The sequence below is a fragment of the Acinonyx jubatus genome, chromosome E3 (genome assembly GCF_027475565.1).
Source record: "Acinonyx jubatus isolate Ajub_Pintada_27869175 chromosome E3, VMU_Ajub_asm_v1.0, whole genome shotgun sequence".
Lineage (NCBI taxonomy): Eukaryota > Metazoa > Chordata > Mammalia > Carnivora > Felidae > Acinonyx > Acinonyx jubatus.
In genome coordinates this window covers 25,589,301-25,606,079 of record NC_069398.1, presented here as the reverse complement: position 1 = coordinate 25,606,079, position 16,779 = coordinate 25,589,301, and the positions used below count along the sequence as shown (strand labels likewise).

Below are 16,779 nucleotides of genomic sequence, written 5' to 3'. Positions count from 1 at the left end.
TTTAGAAAGAGAAAGAGAGAGAGAGGGAGAGAGAGAGGCAGGAGAGAGAATGAATCTCAAGCAGGCTTCATGTTCAGTGCAGAGCCTTATGCAGGGCTCCATCCCGTGACCCTGGGATCATGACCTGAGCTGAAATCAAGAGTAGGTCACTCAACCGAGTGAGCCACCCAGGAGCCCTAACAATTTATGTTTTTAAAAGTCTGAGATCCCATTTTACTTTTTCCTTAGAATTAAATGATACTTGAAGTTATTTTATACTTCTCACTGAAGACGTTTTTGTTGGTTTATATATTTTAGACTATGATGGTGCTTTTGTCAAATTTTGTCAAAACTTGACTTTAAGGTTTCTAAATAAAATGAGTTGGTAAATTTGCATTTTACCTCATATGCAAATAATAACCTGTGTGACTAGATCTCAGAGAATGGAGACAACTGGAACTGATACCAAAAAACCAAGGAAGAGATCATCTTAAATACTGGTCCAGAAAAAGACCGTTCATGATAATGGAAAGTCACACGGCATTTTTTTAACATATCATACTCGTCTTGTGTGTAGTGCACCCAGCAAGGGGCTTGAACTCACGAACCTAAGGTTAAGAGTGACGTGCTCTACCAACTGAGCCAGCCAGGCACCCCCCACACTGTATTGAAGGGTCGAAGTCAATAATTGAAGAAGTTTGAATGAAAGATTCAGCTGTTTGAAAAGATTCAAGATTTTACTCTTGGTCAAAGTATTCCTTGTTTTGTTGTGTTTTGTTTTGTTACTTAAGCCTGGTAAACAATTACAGAATTCAGTACCATTATCTGTCCTGAATTGTCTGAATTCTGTCTTCCATGGGCAGTATCCTAGTGGTAGATATTTTAGCCACTTTTGAAATTTTTCTGTTTTAATTGATCCAGATCTGGCTGGGTTTTTTGTACAAAGCATTGAGTTAGAAAAGTTCCTGATTTTTGCAGTCTTGAAGTTTATTTCACCATACTTAAGTAAATACACAGGTTAGATCTTAATTGCTTAAAAATAGCTGAGATAACCCTAGCAGTCTGCGGAAAAATTTGAAAATAAATAAAGTTTTTGAGAATAGAATAAAATAACGGGCTTGCTACTTCTCTATCAGTTTGAATCCATTTCCTCCTGGTTGAGAGTAGCTCCTGGGTCTTAGATTTTTTAACTAAGATTTGACCGAGTCAGTTCTGAGGGCTGTTGGTAGTTGTTAGAGGAGATACGTTTCCTGATCGTGCCTGTCAGCATTTTGTGACACAAATTACGTGTTCATCTAGACACTAGGTTTGTAATTCGTTTTTTTGCTTTGACTGAAATCCTTTATTTTCTTCATAGAACGTTACTGATGTTGATATATATAAAGTATTCCTCAGTGTCCACCATCATCTTTGTTTTATGGACAAAAAGGATGCTTTCCTTTTGCTTCAGTTTGTTTACAGTGGGTGGCAGTTAATTTACTGCCTCATAAAGATTGCCTAGTATTACAGTTTAATCCCTGTGTAATTATTTACTTTGGGTTCCTTTTTATTTAACCTGCTTTTCTTTGATTATTATTGTGCATGAAAGAGGTAATTTGGAATTTGGAGACCCAGATTCCAGTCGCTTGTTATAAAATTAACTTTCCTTATGACCTTAGCAAGACAGCTAATCTTTCTGGGCTGGGCCTCTCATTTATAACATAATGGAGCAGGGAGGTTGCACCAAAATATGTTGATTTTTTTTTTTTTTCCTTGACCTAAGATTATGTGTTATAAGATTGAAATGGAAAGATAACTTGTTGAAATTAACAAAGTAACAAAAAAGAAATAGGGCATGAATGTAATTAAAAAAAAGATAGGATCAGTGTAATCTAGTACCTTCCTCATTTACCAGTGGGATCCGGAGCTTAGATTTGAATCAGAAATACTGAACATTCAGTAATATTTTAGAGATCACCATAATAAATATTAAGGACCTCAGGGTTTGTTGTTCTCGTTGTTGTTGTTGTTAGAGTGATAATGGCACGTGTGAAAATCTTCACGATTTGACTCACTATAAAATATTTTTTGTTATTTTGCTGTTTAGCATTAACAGCAAGGATCAATAAACTAAAAGCAGAAGTATGGCCAAATGAAAATTTATACGGAATTAGTTACTGGCTTATTTTGAGGTAGAGCAGATCAGAACAGTAAGACCACAAATAAACCTAATCCCTGAAGTGGATCTCCAACAAGAAACAGAAGAAGATTGTAAAGAATGACTGGAGTCTGTTTTCAGAGAGAGAAAATAGGCATCACATCTTAAACAATAGCTGACCAGGATAAAAGACCTATGAAACAGCAACAGGCCAATTAAGTTCGTCTTTGAAACTCATAAAGGAGAATTAAAGTCAAATCAGGGAAACAAAAATAAAGTCAGACAACACTCAGAGTGGACGAATTAAGGATATTGAAAAAATGGGAAAGAAGATACAGCAGAGTGAGGTGGCTGCAGGCAAGCACTGTTCTGCCTTTTTATTTATTTTTTCCTTTAGTAGGCTCCACGCCCAACGTGGGGCTTGAACCCACAGCCCTGAGATGAAGAGCTCAAGAGTTGCATGCTCTGCAGACTGAGCCAGCCAGGACCCCCAACTGCCTGACTATTCCATGTGGGTCTGGCTAGACTGCCAGCCCCAGTGTGCCCCAGATAATCTTGTTCTGCCCAGCCACTGTAATTAGGCTAGGCTGGGGACACAAACCCCCAGAATTTCGTGCACAACGTAGTAGATACAATAGTCTGCTGCCTCTGAGATCACGGTACCAGGTGTGTGGTAAGCTTAAAGATACATGTGGCCTTCATCTCTGCCTTAGGGAAGAAACCCATCTGCTCAAGGACACTATTGGAGTAGAGCGAACTCCAGTGACGTCTTGTGTTCCTGGATCTAGCTGCATGTGGAGCTGGTGCAACCTTTAGGCTGAATAATTAACTAAAACAGTAAAAATTCCCTTCTTGGTGGTTTGAAATAGGAATTTGTTCTAGCAAATTCCTAAAGTTATTCTTCAGAATAAAGAATATCATAAGCTGTGGTTCCCAAAGTTGGTGGAACTAATAAGAATGTTCTAAAATTGTGTAACAGGGGCTCCTGGGTGGCTCAGTCAGTTAAATGTCTGAGTCTTGGTTTCAGCTCAGGTCATGATCTCATGGCTCGTGAGTTTGAGCCCCGTTTCGGGCCCTGCGCTGGCAAGGTGGAGCCTGCTTGGGATTCTCTCTTCCTCTCTCTCTGTCCCTCCCCACTTGTGCGCTCTCTCTCTCTCTCTCTCCCTCTCTAAAAATAAACATTAAAATAATTTTTAAGAGATTATAAAACAAAACTGGTAAAAATAACAAAGTTGATAAGATGGAAACTTGGAAGGGCTAATACAGAAAGGCTGCTAGGAAAAAGAAAGTGGGACCTTAGAGAATAGAAATGAAAAATCACTTTTGTCCTGAGGGTGTCTACCAGTTTTACCTCCTTGTGGGATGAGAGGCTCAGAAATTGAAGCCCAGAGCTCCACAGAGCATGGGGGTCAAATAGACCTTTTTTTCCCCCTAGTAAGACTCCAGATTGGATGAGGGTGATTAAGCTAGTTGCATCCCTATTTGTGGTCTGTGTTAACATCTGGGTGGCCCAAGGAACCTGAAGCCTTGAACTTGGATTATGGCGATCCAAGCAGGTAGTGTTCCTAGATACCTGGAGGGACCTGTCTTAATCCGAGGCTGGTGGGGAGGGGCAAGGGAGAGGGAGAGAGAATCTTTTTTTTTTTTTTTTTTTTTTTAAATTGTATTTATTTATTTTGGAGGCCGGGGAGAGAAAACAGGGAGAGAGCGAATCCCAAGCAGTCTCCGTGCTGTCAGTGCCGCGCCAGAGGCAAGGCTTGATCTCACAAACCGTGAGACTGTGACCTGAGCTGAAGTCAAGAGTGGCACGCTTCACCGACTGAGCCACCCAGGTGCCTCCAGAGAGAGAATCTTAAGCAGACTCCACGCTCAGCTCAAAACATGTTGTGGGACTCAGTCTCATGACTATGAAATCATAACCTGAGCCAAAATCAAGAGTCTGATGCTTGACCAACTGAGCCACTCAGGTGCCTCTAGGGTCCACATTTAAAATAAATGTTTTTAACAATTAAAAAATATATTTTTTAATGTTTGTTTATTTTTGAGGGAGAGAGACAAAGTGTGACTGGGGGAGGGCAGAGAGAGAGAGAGAGAGGGAGACACAGAATCCGAAGCAGGCTCCAGGCTCCGAGCTGTCGGCACAGAGCCCGACACAGAGCGGGGCTCGAACTCACAAACCGTGAGATCATGACCTGAACCAAAGTCAGACACTTAACTGGCTGAGCCACCTAGGCGCCCCAAAAATAACTTTTTTTTTTAATTTTTTTTTTTAACGTTTATTTATTTTTGAGACAGAGAGAGACAGAGCATGAACGGGGGAGGGTCAGAGAGAGGGAGACACGGAATCCGAAACAGGCTCCAGGCTCTGAGCTGTCAGCACAGAGCCCGACGCGGGGCTCGAACTCACGGACCGTGAGATCGTGACCTGAGCTGAAGTCGGCCGCTTAACCGACTGAGCCACCCAGGCGCCCCCAAAAATAACTTTTTAATGTAAAGTGACCAGCACATAGTAGAAGATAATCAGGCATACATGGGAACAAGTACCATGAATATGAGCAAGAACCATAAGCAATGGAAATACAGCTAAGATTTTTTTTGAATTATTAGAGACCATAAAACAACCACCTCTGTTATGTTTGAGAGACAGCAGGAGCAGGGGATAGGGACAGAGGAAGAGAGAGAGAGAGAGAGAGAGAGAGAGAGAGAGAGAGAGAATCCCAGGGAGGCTCTGTGTCCACTGCACAGCTCAACATGGGGCTCAATCCCATGACCCTGGGATCCTGACCTGAGCCAGAATCAAAAGTTGGATGCTCAACCAATTGAACCACCAGGCATCCCTTACCTCTCTTATATTTAAAGACGTATGTCAGGCTTGAAAGTCTCTAGGGAGTAGGAGACTAAAATGTTACATAACAACAAATAGGAATCTTAGAAATGAAAATTGTGAACAAAATAAAAAGAAAGAATTGGTGAAGCAGAAAGTGAGTCTGAGGAAAGAGTTTACGAAAGAGAGGAAAAATGAGAAAAATGCAGAAGAGGGTATGAGTCTTAGTTATCAGCACCCATTCCATCTGAGTCTCACAGGATGGCAGACAGAGAACGGGACAGAGTCAGTATCTGAAGAGGTAACAGCTGAGAATTGACCACAAGGAATCCTCATTCGAGAAGCCCAGTGAATGACATACTGAATAGAAAGAAGGACGAAGCCCCGCGAATGACGTACTGAATAGAAAGAAGGGCGCATCTCGATGCATCGAAGAAAGAACATCCTAAAAACAGCAGGCATACAGATGGGGATTATCTTCACAGGATGGAGGCCAGACTATAATGAAATAACCTCAGTGTGCTGAAAGTAAGAAGTTCTCAACCTAGATTTCTATTCTAGTGAAAATATCTTAGAAGAATAAAGGACTTTTAGCACACAAAAGTTTGCCATGAGAAAGAAATTTTAAAGGATTAACTTCAGGCAGAAGGAAAGTCTTGAGGTGCAAAGAGAATAAACAAAGACTCTTAAATGTGTGGTTAAATAAAGATGAAAGATTGAAGCAAAAATGATGCTGCATTTGGAAGTACAGAATTAAACACATAAAAGAGCCGAAAAAACATAAAAACACACAAAAAAATATTCATTCGTATAATAATAATCAGAATTGAAAGCCTGGATTGGGAATGAAAATTACTGATAGTTTTGGTAGAACATGTGACTCAACTTCAGGATCGTGAGTTCAAGCCCCACTTTGGGCATGGAGCCTGCTTTAAAAAAAAAATTATTGACAGTTTATGCAAACATGAAACCATCAGACATCAGTTTAGTAATGGACCTAGGATCTGAGTCACCTAAGAAGAAATATAAATAATAAAACTATGAAAAGTGTTTCTTTAATAAGCAAGGAAGTTCGACTACTTTGGTAGTAGTAAGGTATTCATAGTGATTAGGTCATAGCTGTGCATCCAAAGTGTTGGTGAGGCTGGTGAATTTAGCATAATTTATTGTTATTATTCTTTTAAATAATGTGCTTTTTAAAAATAATCTCTACATCCAACATGGGTTTTAAACTTATGACCCCAAGATCAAGAGTCACATGCTATAGTGACTGAGCCAGCCAGGCACCCTGAATTTCGTATATTTTAAACATTTCTGGAAACAGTGTAAAAATTTTGGTGTGATAATATCAAGAGCTATGAAGATGTTCATACAATTTATCTCTTTCAGTATGAAGAATTTTAAAATATGGAAATAAGGCAAAAGACATATCTATTTAAAAATTTTTTTTAAATGTTTGTTTTTGAGAGAGAGAGAGAGCGCCAATGGGGGAGGGACAGAGAGAGGGAGACTCAGAATCTGAAGCAGGCTGCTGGCACTGTGCCCCAACTCGGGGCTTGAACTCACGAGCCGTGAGATCATGACCTGAGCCGAAGTCAGACGCTTATATGACTGAGCTCCACCCAGGTGCCCCAACAAAAGACATATTTATGAAGATGCTTAGAGAAATTGTTATGATTCCATTTTGATGGGCTGTTACATAGCTGAGATGAAGAATTTATGCTATAAGAATATGTAATGTGGCAAGTAGATGATGCTGGCTGATCATGGAGGCAAGGTCATTGCCCTGATAGGGGGTTAGCCTCCTTGGAATTTTAGTAATTTATCCTGAGGGTCTATGTCCCTGCTGTCTCATGGGCATTTTAATCATAACGTATCATAAAACTGTATTTCTGTGTTTCTCCTCTCAGGACACCTACCAGAGATATTACAGGTACCACCATGGTGGCTCAAAGGGTCATGAGAATTACTTCTCACAAATAAGCTTAAATGAACTTATGCAACATGGTGTAATCTCTGTAGCAGTATGGTTTTTGTGATGATGGAAATGTTCTGTGATCTGCAATATAGTAGCCACTAGCTACATGTGGACACCGAGCTCTTGAAAGGTAGCTAGTACAACTGAGGAACAGAATTTTAGTTTTTCATGAAAATAGTTACATGTGGCTACTGGCTACCATATTGGATAGTACGGATAGTACATCTCTAAGTATTGGACACCCACTGGGTTGTTCCTTGACCGTTGGTCTTCTGCCTTGGATGACTGCCTTATGAAGAGATCACCTTTTTTCTGTCTACCACCCCTCCTTTACTAAGACCGCATCAGAGATACACAGTGGGGAGTTAACACAGGTTACAAATCCAGAAACCAGAAGTCATTTTCTTGTCTAACGTGGGTTCACCCTATGAATTGTCTTAGGTCAATTCTTCTTCCTTGCCTGTATATAAAAGACTCAAAGGGATCCATTCTGTTTTTGTATTTACTGTCTTATGGAGTACATGATTATTTTGTTCATTTTCCTTTTTGTTCCAGAGAATATCACTAATGAAATTCAGAGATACAAATATGCCTATTTGCATTCCTTGAGCACAGAGCTAACTGCCCTATTTTAGTTGCTTTCAATGGTGCTTTTTTTTATTGTTCATTTCTAGTGACACACACACACACACACACACACACACACACACACACACACACACACACCCTTTTTAAAATAAAGCAAGAAGAAAGACTACATGGGTTCTGCTCAAGTATTTTATGGGAACACCGTCTCCTGTGAAGTTCTTTTTTCTAGGTTCTGTGACTACTTCTGTTTTGCTTTTGTCCTCTCTTTCTCCCTTACAGTGACTGTCACGTCTCCTGTCCCATAAGCTTGTGTCAGCAGCCTGGCCTGGTGTGTGTCCCTTGTATCTGTCGTTAATGCCGCTATGTGATGGCAGTTCCTTTCTGGGAAAGAGGAGAGAAAGGCAGCAGTTGCCCAGGGAGGGTGCCAGGGAGTGTTCCTTGAGTGGTCTTGACTCAGCTAATCAGGGAAATGACCTCTTGGGGCGGACAGAGAACAATTCAGAGAATTTCTGTTGTAATGCGGATATACACACATTTCTTGAGAACAGAAAGCCCCAAACAAAATTCATCTTTCCCCATCAAGCTTGACGGGACTGGTCACCTCCAAGGTTCTTCCCATTGAACATTGCTGTGATGCCTCCTGAGTTCTGGTAATGAAATAGGACCTCTCGTCGCCTGTGGCACCCCCACAGGGCTGTCGGCGTGGCCTCTGTCTCCTATTTCTTAACACTCATTGAACACGAATGACCTCATGACAGATTTCCAGCAATTTAGGGTGAATAGTGGAAATAGCAGTAGGCAGAAACTTTTGTCCTAGTGTTGTGTTCTGGCACTGATAGTGGCTATATGACCTTGACACATCACTGCATTCGTAAAATGAGAACATACCTCCTCTTTCCCTTGCTGGAGAATTGAATGAAAGGTGAGATTATGAAGAAATACTATGAGAAATAATGACGGTATATCCTAGGTGAATGTTCTGATTATGGCAAATGATATGGCTTTGTTGTCCATTTTTACTGAACCACATTTTATTTATTTATTTATTTATTAAAAACATTTTTTTTGTAATGTTTTTATTTATTTTTGAGAGACAGACACAGAGCACAAGTCAGGGAGGGGCAGAGAGAGAGGGAGACACAGAATCCGAAGCAGGCTCCGGGCTCTGAACCGTCAGCACAGAGCCCAACCCAGGGCTTTTGAACCCACCAACCTCGAGATCATGACCTGAGCTGAAGTCGGACGCCCAACCGACTGAGCTCCAGGCGCCCCATTGACTGAACCACATTTTAATATAAATTTACTTTAACTTAGTTATCCGAGGGGCACCTGGGTGACTCAGTCAGTTAAGCATCGACTTCGGCTCAGGTACTGATACCATGGTTCACGAGTTCAAGCCCCACATGGGGCTCTCTGCTGTCAGCACAGAGCCCGCTTCGGATCCTCTGTCCCCCTCTGTCTCTGCCCCTCTCCTGCTTGCACTGTCTCTCTCTCAAAAATAAACATTAACGAAAATTTAAAAAAAAAACTTACTTGTCTAAGAGGTAAGAATGGGACCAAAGCTGTTAGGGAAAATGATTTCTAACCATTCTCTTGCTTAATGCTGCTTTTCCTGACTCCATCTCCATTCAAGATAGAGATCTTGTTTTGGAAAACAGAATTGCTGATTGTTCACAGATCCAGGGATAAGTAGTCATTATTTTTGTTACTGTCTTTCATTGTCAAGTTTTAATTCCTAAGTATCTGTGCTCTGTTACTTTTGTGTGGGCCCCAGCCTGAGTAGAGGAGGGCCAGAGTGAGAGAATCCCAAGCAGGCTCCAGGCTCTGACTTGGGGCTCGAACCCATGAACTGCAAGGTCATGACCTAAGCCAAAATCAAGAGTCGGACGCTTAACCGACTGAGCCACCCAGGCACTCCAATTTTAACCATTTTTAAAAGTACTTCCCTGACATTATATGCATTCATTATTGTTCCACAATCATCACCAGTATCTAGTTCCAGAGCTTTTCATCATCCCAAACTAAAACTATGCTCACTAACAATAAATCCCCGCCACTCAGCCTTCCTAGTCCCTGGCAACCACCGTTCTACTTCCCGTCTCTACAAATTAGACGAATTCGAGGTCTCTCACGTGAGTAGAATCACAATAGTTGTCTTTTTACGTCTGGCTTATTTCACATAGAAGAATATTTTCAGGGTTCACTTACGTCGTAGCATGTTTCAGACCTTCTTTCCTCTTTAAGGCTGAGTTCTATTCTGTCGTATAGATGTATCACATCTGCGCATCCGTTCAGCTGACCGTGGACATTTGGGTCATTTCTGCCTGTGTAGCTGTGGTGCGTGATGCTTCTGTGAACATGGGTGTAGACCCAGCTGAGTGCCTGCTTTCAGTTCTTCTGCATATATACCCACAAGTGGAATTACCGTGTCACGATAATTCTGTTTAATTTTTCTAGGAACTGCCAAATTGTATTCCACCGTGGAACATCATTTGACATTCCTAACGGCAGTGCACAAGGGTTCTGCTTTCTCCACATCTTCGCCAACATTTACTATTTGGTGTTTATGTGTTGTATTTTTACAGGGTTTCAGATTCCACTGAGGCTCCTTGCTGATACCCGAGTATCAGAAAGTGTTTTCCAAAGAGACTGATAGGCTTATTATAAAGGAATCTTAGGTATCGTTTGTCCTGCAAACTATTTCCTCAGTAAGAAAGAAGAAATTCTCTTCCACAGCGTCAGTCTGCTGTACCCACTCAGCGTGGGCCTGGGACGAAGGCCGCTTTGCATCCACGTCCTGTGTTAAACTGTCATAAACTGTCACTGGATTGTGGAGTTTACAGTCTCCTCTCACTCTCACTTGGGAGAGATTTTAACTGGTTGTGGGTGACATCTGAATTTATTTTGGGGGGTTATGCTGACATAGTATGGAAATTAGTGGGACAGTTAGGGGATAGATTTTCTATCTTAGAGGGTAGGAGTTTTTGACAAATCAAATACTCAGTCTCTGGGCCTTATGTTTTCTCTCAGGCAAGAAAACTGTAAATGAGGCCATCTGTGGGGGACCCTCACCAGCTCTGAACGTATGTTTAGAAGAACATTGTGAATTTCTGCCGCTCACTTTCTTACTGCTTTCCTAGGGATCATGGCCCAAGTAGCAATGTCTACCCTGCCCGTCGAAGATGAGGAGTCCTCGGAGAGCAGGATGGTGGTGACGTTCCTTATGTCTGCTCTTGAGTCCATGGTGAGATGGCCTTACCGTCCTATAAAATTTTTATAGTTGGATAGGATTGAGCCGGTGGGTGAGACTGATTTGTTTTTGTAAACATATAGTACGTTTTCTGGTATAATAAGAAGAGGTTTTTTGCTTAAATAATAATTGTGGATTTAAGCCTTTCAAATCATTTTGTTACCATGTTTCAGAATATTCTTAACTTCGGTCAATATTTTATGTTTTACATTCAATTGCAATTGTTTACCTACCAATATCTTAGGCAATATCTTGTTTTGCAAGCATTAGCTTTGAATTTATGTGTAATATTTGGAGCCACTCAGAGTGAGTTTGTATATTCTAGGGTGGTGCTGGTGTTTTATTGTATCTGTATAAAGAACACTGGCAGGATATGGAGGCCCTGAGAGCCTGCTCTCTATTTCTGTTCATATGTGCTGTGACCCACAGTGGACCTTACTCTACCGCCTTTTACTGCGTATGTAGTGTGTTAGCTCTTTATTTTTAAGAAACCTGTGTCGTATACTTAATTATAGCAAACTATTAAGTATTCTTCTTTTGCTGTATTTTTGTATTACTGTGATGGTAGTAATACAACTTAATCATGTTTTTACAGAACTATAGCTAGAAACATAGTATTTCAGCCTGCAGGTTTCTATGCATCAGACTTAGGTATTTTCTGATGTTGAAATTAAATATAGTATACTCTAAGTAGGAGGAGGCTATGTATTTTCCATCCTAGTTATTGACTAGTATTAGATAGCATTTAATCTCACAGGTGTCAGTATAAAATAATTTGCAGGTTGGTTACCCTCCCCGCCTTAAGGCATTTTTTTCCTTCTTTGTACTATTTGAGAATTTTGAAAAATAATTTCCTTAAAGACAGAAAGTTTAGTATCTGTTCAGTGGCTGTATACTGTTACTTTCTGAACGTAACTTATTTCTACCTTGTGTTCCTAAAACCAGCCAACATTTGTAGCTATAATGTTATTTTATTTACTTAAAAAAAAATTTTTTTTAACGTTTATTTTTGAGAGAGAGGTAGACAGAGTGTGAGCCATGGAGGGGCAGAGAGAGAGGGAGACAGAATGTGAAGCAGGCTCCAGGCTCTGAGCTGTCAGCACAGAGCCTGATATGGGGCTCGAACCCACAAACCATGAGACCATGACCTGAGCCGAAGTTGGATGCTTAATCAACTGAGCCACCCAGGTGCCGCTGTTTTATTTCTTTTTTAAATGTTGATTTATTTTTGAGAGAGAGAGACAGAATGAGGGGTAAAGAGAGAGGAGAGAAAGAATCCCAAGTAGGCTCCACACTGTCAGCACAGAGCCCGATGCAGAGCTCAAACCCACGAACCCTCAGATCATGACCTGAGCCAAAATTGAGTCAGACGCTTAACTGACTGAGCCGCCCAGGTGCCCCTGTGGCTGCAATGTTAAATGATAGGTTAGAGATTAAATTCTACTCTGTTTATTAAAATAATTTTCTTTAATACTATACTATACGTAGAATAATATGGTCATATAGGGCCCATTCTCTTCCTTTAAACTGTCTTTATAATTTTCTTAGGCAAAGTCACTTCATTATTCTCAGCCTTTATTTCCTCCTCACATTCCTGGTTGTAAATTATGAAGTATAATTATAGGTGTATAGGTCAGTTTCATCTTTCCTTTGGCTCATAGATTTCTTTGATCTAATCTTTGGGCTGTACATGCATCTTGCTTTGCCATTTCATAAATACTGCCTTTGGTGACAGGAATGTCCAACTAAGTGTGGATAGCGGAATAGGCAAGCACCCTGTCCATACCTAAGTAAGTAAATAACACTTCCTTTTGGGTGAGCAGCCACAGTATATCTCATGTAAATATAACGTAACGAAATTATAGGATGGCGTTATTCTTCATGCTCAGAACAATTGTTGACTCATCTCTAGGTCAGAAGTTCTGCACTGTGACTTTATTATATTTCAAAAGATATCTGATCATCTCAGTAGTTTTAAAATTATACATGATGTTGTAGAGCAGTATTATGCAAATCATTTTTATTTAAGAAATTAGAGAATGGTCCTTGTGTAAATAAAAACCAAATAGAGGGAAGCTGTGGTTTGCAACAAATGGTACTGAGAACATAGAGTATTTGGTCCAAACAAAACAAATCAACAACAAAAACCAAAAGAAAACCCAAAAAACTTCAAGTGTTTATTATGTACCAAGTTGAAATTCTAGATGAGTAAAAAAAATAATATATCAGCGCAAATTTTAAAAACCAGAAGAAAAAATATATAATTGTATATTTAATTTCATAAACAGCTTTTCTGTGCCTAAAATAAGTGAGGTACTTTTGTGCATCAGTAGGGAAACAGACTACTAACATAGTAGAATAAGCAGAGTATATGTTAATTTATAGAAAAATATCTAAGGTACAATACTCTTTAAGTTTGATACTGGCTAATTAGTGGATTATTGATTATACTAAGATACCCTTTTAAAATGTTTCTTGAAATGTTACACTGTATCATTTTTGAGATTTTTGTGAGTTCGCTCTTGTAGAAGCTCAGATGGGAGTGTAAACTGATAGAACCTTCCTGGCAGTCTGCAGTAGGTTTTGAGAACCTTAAAAGTATTTGCTTTCAGAGTCGAAAGTTTTTTGACTCTTGTTTCTATTTTGTCCCCAGATTATTATTTCAGTGTTATTTTAAGGAACGATACTTAGAATCGCCAATATTTCCAATAATATTAGTACTAAATGAATTATTGTACATCCATAAAATGGAATGTTCTAGAAGTTTTTAAGATTTTTAAGAACTTTTAATTTCATAGGAATATACTTAGGAGAAGCCCTACTTAGTAAAAATATACGCACCCAACACGATTCCCATTGTGTATATTCATACAGAGATACTTGTGGAGTTGGGATTATGTGGTAGATGTTGTGATGTGGCTTCAACTTCCCTTTAGGACTGATGGCACTAATTCCCCCAGCTGCTGTGAGCATTCGAGGCTCCCCTGCCCAAGGTCTCCCCTTTCTTTGCGGGGGAGCATCCCAGCTCTGGAGCTCCCCTGATGCAGGTGCACCAGTGATCAGCTCTCCCTGTGCCTGTGCCGAGTTCGGTGCCCCTCACGTCTCATGGGTGTTGCTATTGAGAGTACCCACCAGTAAGCCTGTGTGCAAATCTGAGTCTGTTTCACGGGGATTTGGCCTGTAACAGATTGCAAGGGATTTCTGCCTTGTTTTCTTAAAAATTCTGCTTTCTCCTGTTTAAAATTGGGGTTCAAAACTATGTAGAAAGAGAGCTACTTGTAAAAAATGGTGACTCTCTTCTTTATGTGATTATCTAAGCCAGAAACTAGGAACTTCATCTAATTCCAGATTCTGTAGTAAGAGTTGAAGTGAGATGTTTTATTCATCCAGCAGAAATAGTACTTTTAAACACCTGTATGTAACATAAGGTTTGCATATGTATTTCAGTGTAAAGAATTGGCCAAGTCCAAGGCAGAAGTGGCCTGTATCGCAGTGTATGAAACAGATGTGTTTGTCGTTGGAACCGAGAGAGGACGTGCTTTTGTCAACACCAGAAAGGATTTTCAGAAAGATTTTGTAAAATATTGTAAGTATTTTATTTTTATTATGCCTAAGTATTTATGGATAACAAATGTCTTCTTTTCTAAAGCAGAATGACATTTATACTAAAAGGATGTTCTAAAATGTCTACAGAGACATGCTCCAAATGAATCACAGGCATGGTAATCTATAAGGGTAAATTTTACTGAAGAGTGTAAGGAAAATGGTGAATGTGTACTGTTCTGTGTTCCTTTCTCGCCATTACTTTGGATTAGTGGCACAAAGAGAGAAGGTAGAGAAATTTTGAATTGATTTAAGGTTCTTATTTAAATAACATTTATTTTCTTGATAGATATTTGGTGTGTTCAAAACAAGTCTTTCAGTGTGCATTAAATTTGTGTAAGCACAATGCAAAGTTAGGTCTCTGATTCTCTTAGTGGAACCAACTGGTCAGAGTCTTCAGTGAGTTTTGGGATCCTCCAGTTGGAAGTTTATCCAGTTGGTGAGAACTTACTAGATACTGGCACAAATGCAGTAGAGAAATGTGCTGTAAGATGTTAATACCTGTGGCCTTTCACAGACCCACAGTTTCTGTATCTGTGTTGTGTTTTTGTTTTTGTTTTTTAAATTTTTTTTAATGTTTATTTATTTTTGAGACAGGGAGAGGCAGAGCATGAATGGGGGAGGGTCAGAGAGAGAGGGAGACACAGAATCTGAAACAGGCTCCAGGCTCTGAGCTGTCAGCATAGAGCCCGATGTGGGGCTCGAACTCACGGACCGCGAGATCATGACCTGAGCTGAAGTCGGACGTTTAACCGACTGAGCCACCCAGGTGCCCCTGTTTTTGTTTTTTTTAATATATATTTTTTTTAACATTTATTTATTTTTGAGAGAAAAGAGACAGAGCGTGAGTGGGAGAAGGACAGGGAGAGAGGGAGACACAAAACTGGAAACAGGCTTCAGGCTCTGAGCTGCCAGCAGAGCCCGATGCGGGGCTTGAACTCACGAGCGGTGAAATCATGACCTGAGCTGAAGTCGTACACTTAACTGACTGAGCCACCAGGCGCCCCTTCTGTATCTGTGTTTAACCTAACGCTGTCCACAGGTTTTATGTTGACTCAATGATATAGCTTCTACTTCAACATGGAAAGAGAACAAAATGGTGGGGATGTCTGTTTATAGGCATTTAATATATGTATATATCTTTTTTTTTTTTTAAACGTTTATTCATTTTTGAGAGACAGAGACAGGCTGTGAGCAGGGGAGGGGCAGAGAGGGAGGGTGACACAGAATCCGAAGCAGGCTCCAGGCTCTGAGCTGTCAGCGCAGAGCCTGATGCGGGGCTCAAACTCAACTGGGAGACCATGACCTGAACTGAAGTCGGCTGCCTGACCGACTGAGCCACCCAGGTGCCCCTCCTAAGTATGTATCTTTAAGTGCCAAACTTAAATTTCCATTATCTAGTTAGATCCAATTCATGATAAATTGAGTGGATCATGGGTGAATAAAATTAGTTTTCTTTATTTATTAATTTCAGTTGTCAGTTGTATTTTTAGTCCTTTTAAAAAAAATAACTTCTCTCCACTGCATGCCTCCCTCCACCCCCACTATAATCTTTATAAGCTTTATGGCAGTATAATTCATTAAAAATTTTTTTTTCATTATTTCTGATCATTTTGAGAATTTTAAGGCTTCGATTATGTTTGTGTGTTTAAGTTTATAGTAATAATGTTTTGATTATGTGTGTATCAGCTGCCATCTGTTCCATGAATACTATAATCCCCCTGGCAGCTGTGTTTATATTCCCGTTCCCTACACTGCCTTGCTTATGTGGTTCTCCAGTGGTTAGAGCTAAGCATTAGGGGGACTTGTCCTCAGTTGCAAACTGTAGTCCCTGCCTATTAGTATTCATACTTTCTTTTTGTTACCAATAATTCAGTGCTCCAGAGAATAATCTTCGGATGTAATTCTTAAGTGCATAATATTTGTTTGTAGAATCTGTTTTGCAGATAAGGATCAATAGTGGTCTTCTGTAACCTAATCAGTAGGTTTATGAGTCAGTTTTAGAAATTCTTGGGGGAGACTTGTCTTTCCCAGGGGCTGGAAAAGCACTATCCAGGAGAAATAATACGATGCGAATCATTCCTAGAATTTGAAGTTTTTTAGTTACGACATTCATAAGAAAGAGAAACAAGGGAAATTTATTTAGTGGTTATAGTTTAACCCAGTCTATTTAAAACATTATCATTCAACATGTGATCAATCTAAAAATTATGACTGGGATATTTTGCGTACTCTTTTTTTGTACTAAGTTTTCAAAATCAGGTATGTATTGCAAACTTACAGCACATCTTAGTTTGGACTGGTACATTTCAGGTGTTAGGTAGCCACACACAGATGGTAGACTTTTCCAACCTGGACTGTGTTTTGTGGTGGTGATAATCTCATGTTCAAGTTTGTAGCTGATAAATTACTCTAAAGAC

The 16,779-nt window shown here is 39.9% G+C and overlaps 1 protein-coding gene across 7 annotated transcripts in view; it reads left to right on the top strand.

Moving 5' to 3' along the window:
* GTF2I (general transcription factor IIi) overlaps positions 1-16,779 on the top strand; it is a 107,284-nt gene that overhangs the window by 14,645 nt on the left and 75,860 nt on the right. For all 7 annotated transcript variants that reach the window (XM_027041899.2, XM_027041897.2, XM_027041894.2 and 4 more), the window contains exons 2-3: positions 10,647-10,750; positions 14,204-14,342. In XM_027041899.2, the coding sequence (XP_026897700.1) occupies positions 10,652-10,750; positions 14,204-14,342 (238 nt within the window). In that variant the 5' untranslated portion in view covers positions 10,647-10,651. The remainder of the gene's footprint in view (positions 1-10,646; positions 10,751-14,203; positions 14,343-16,779) is intronic.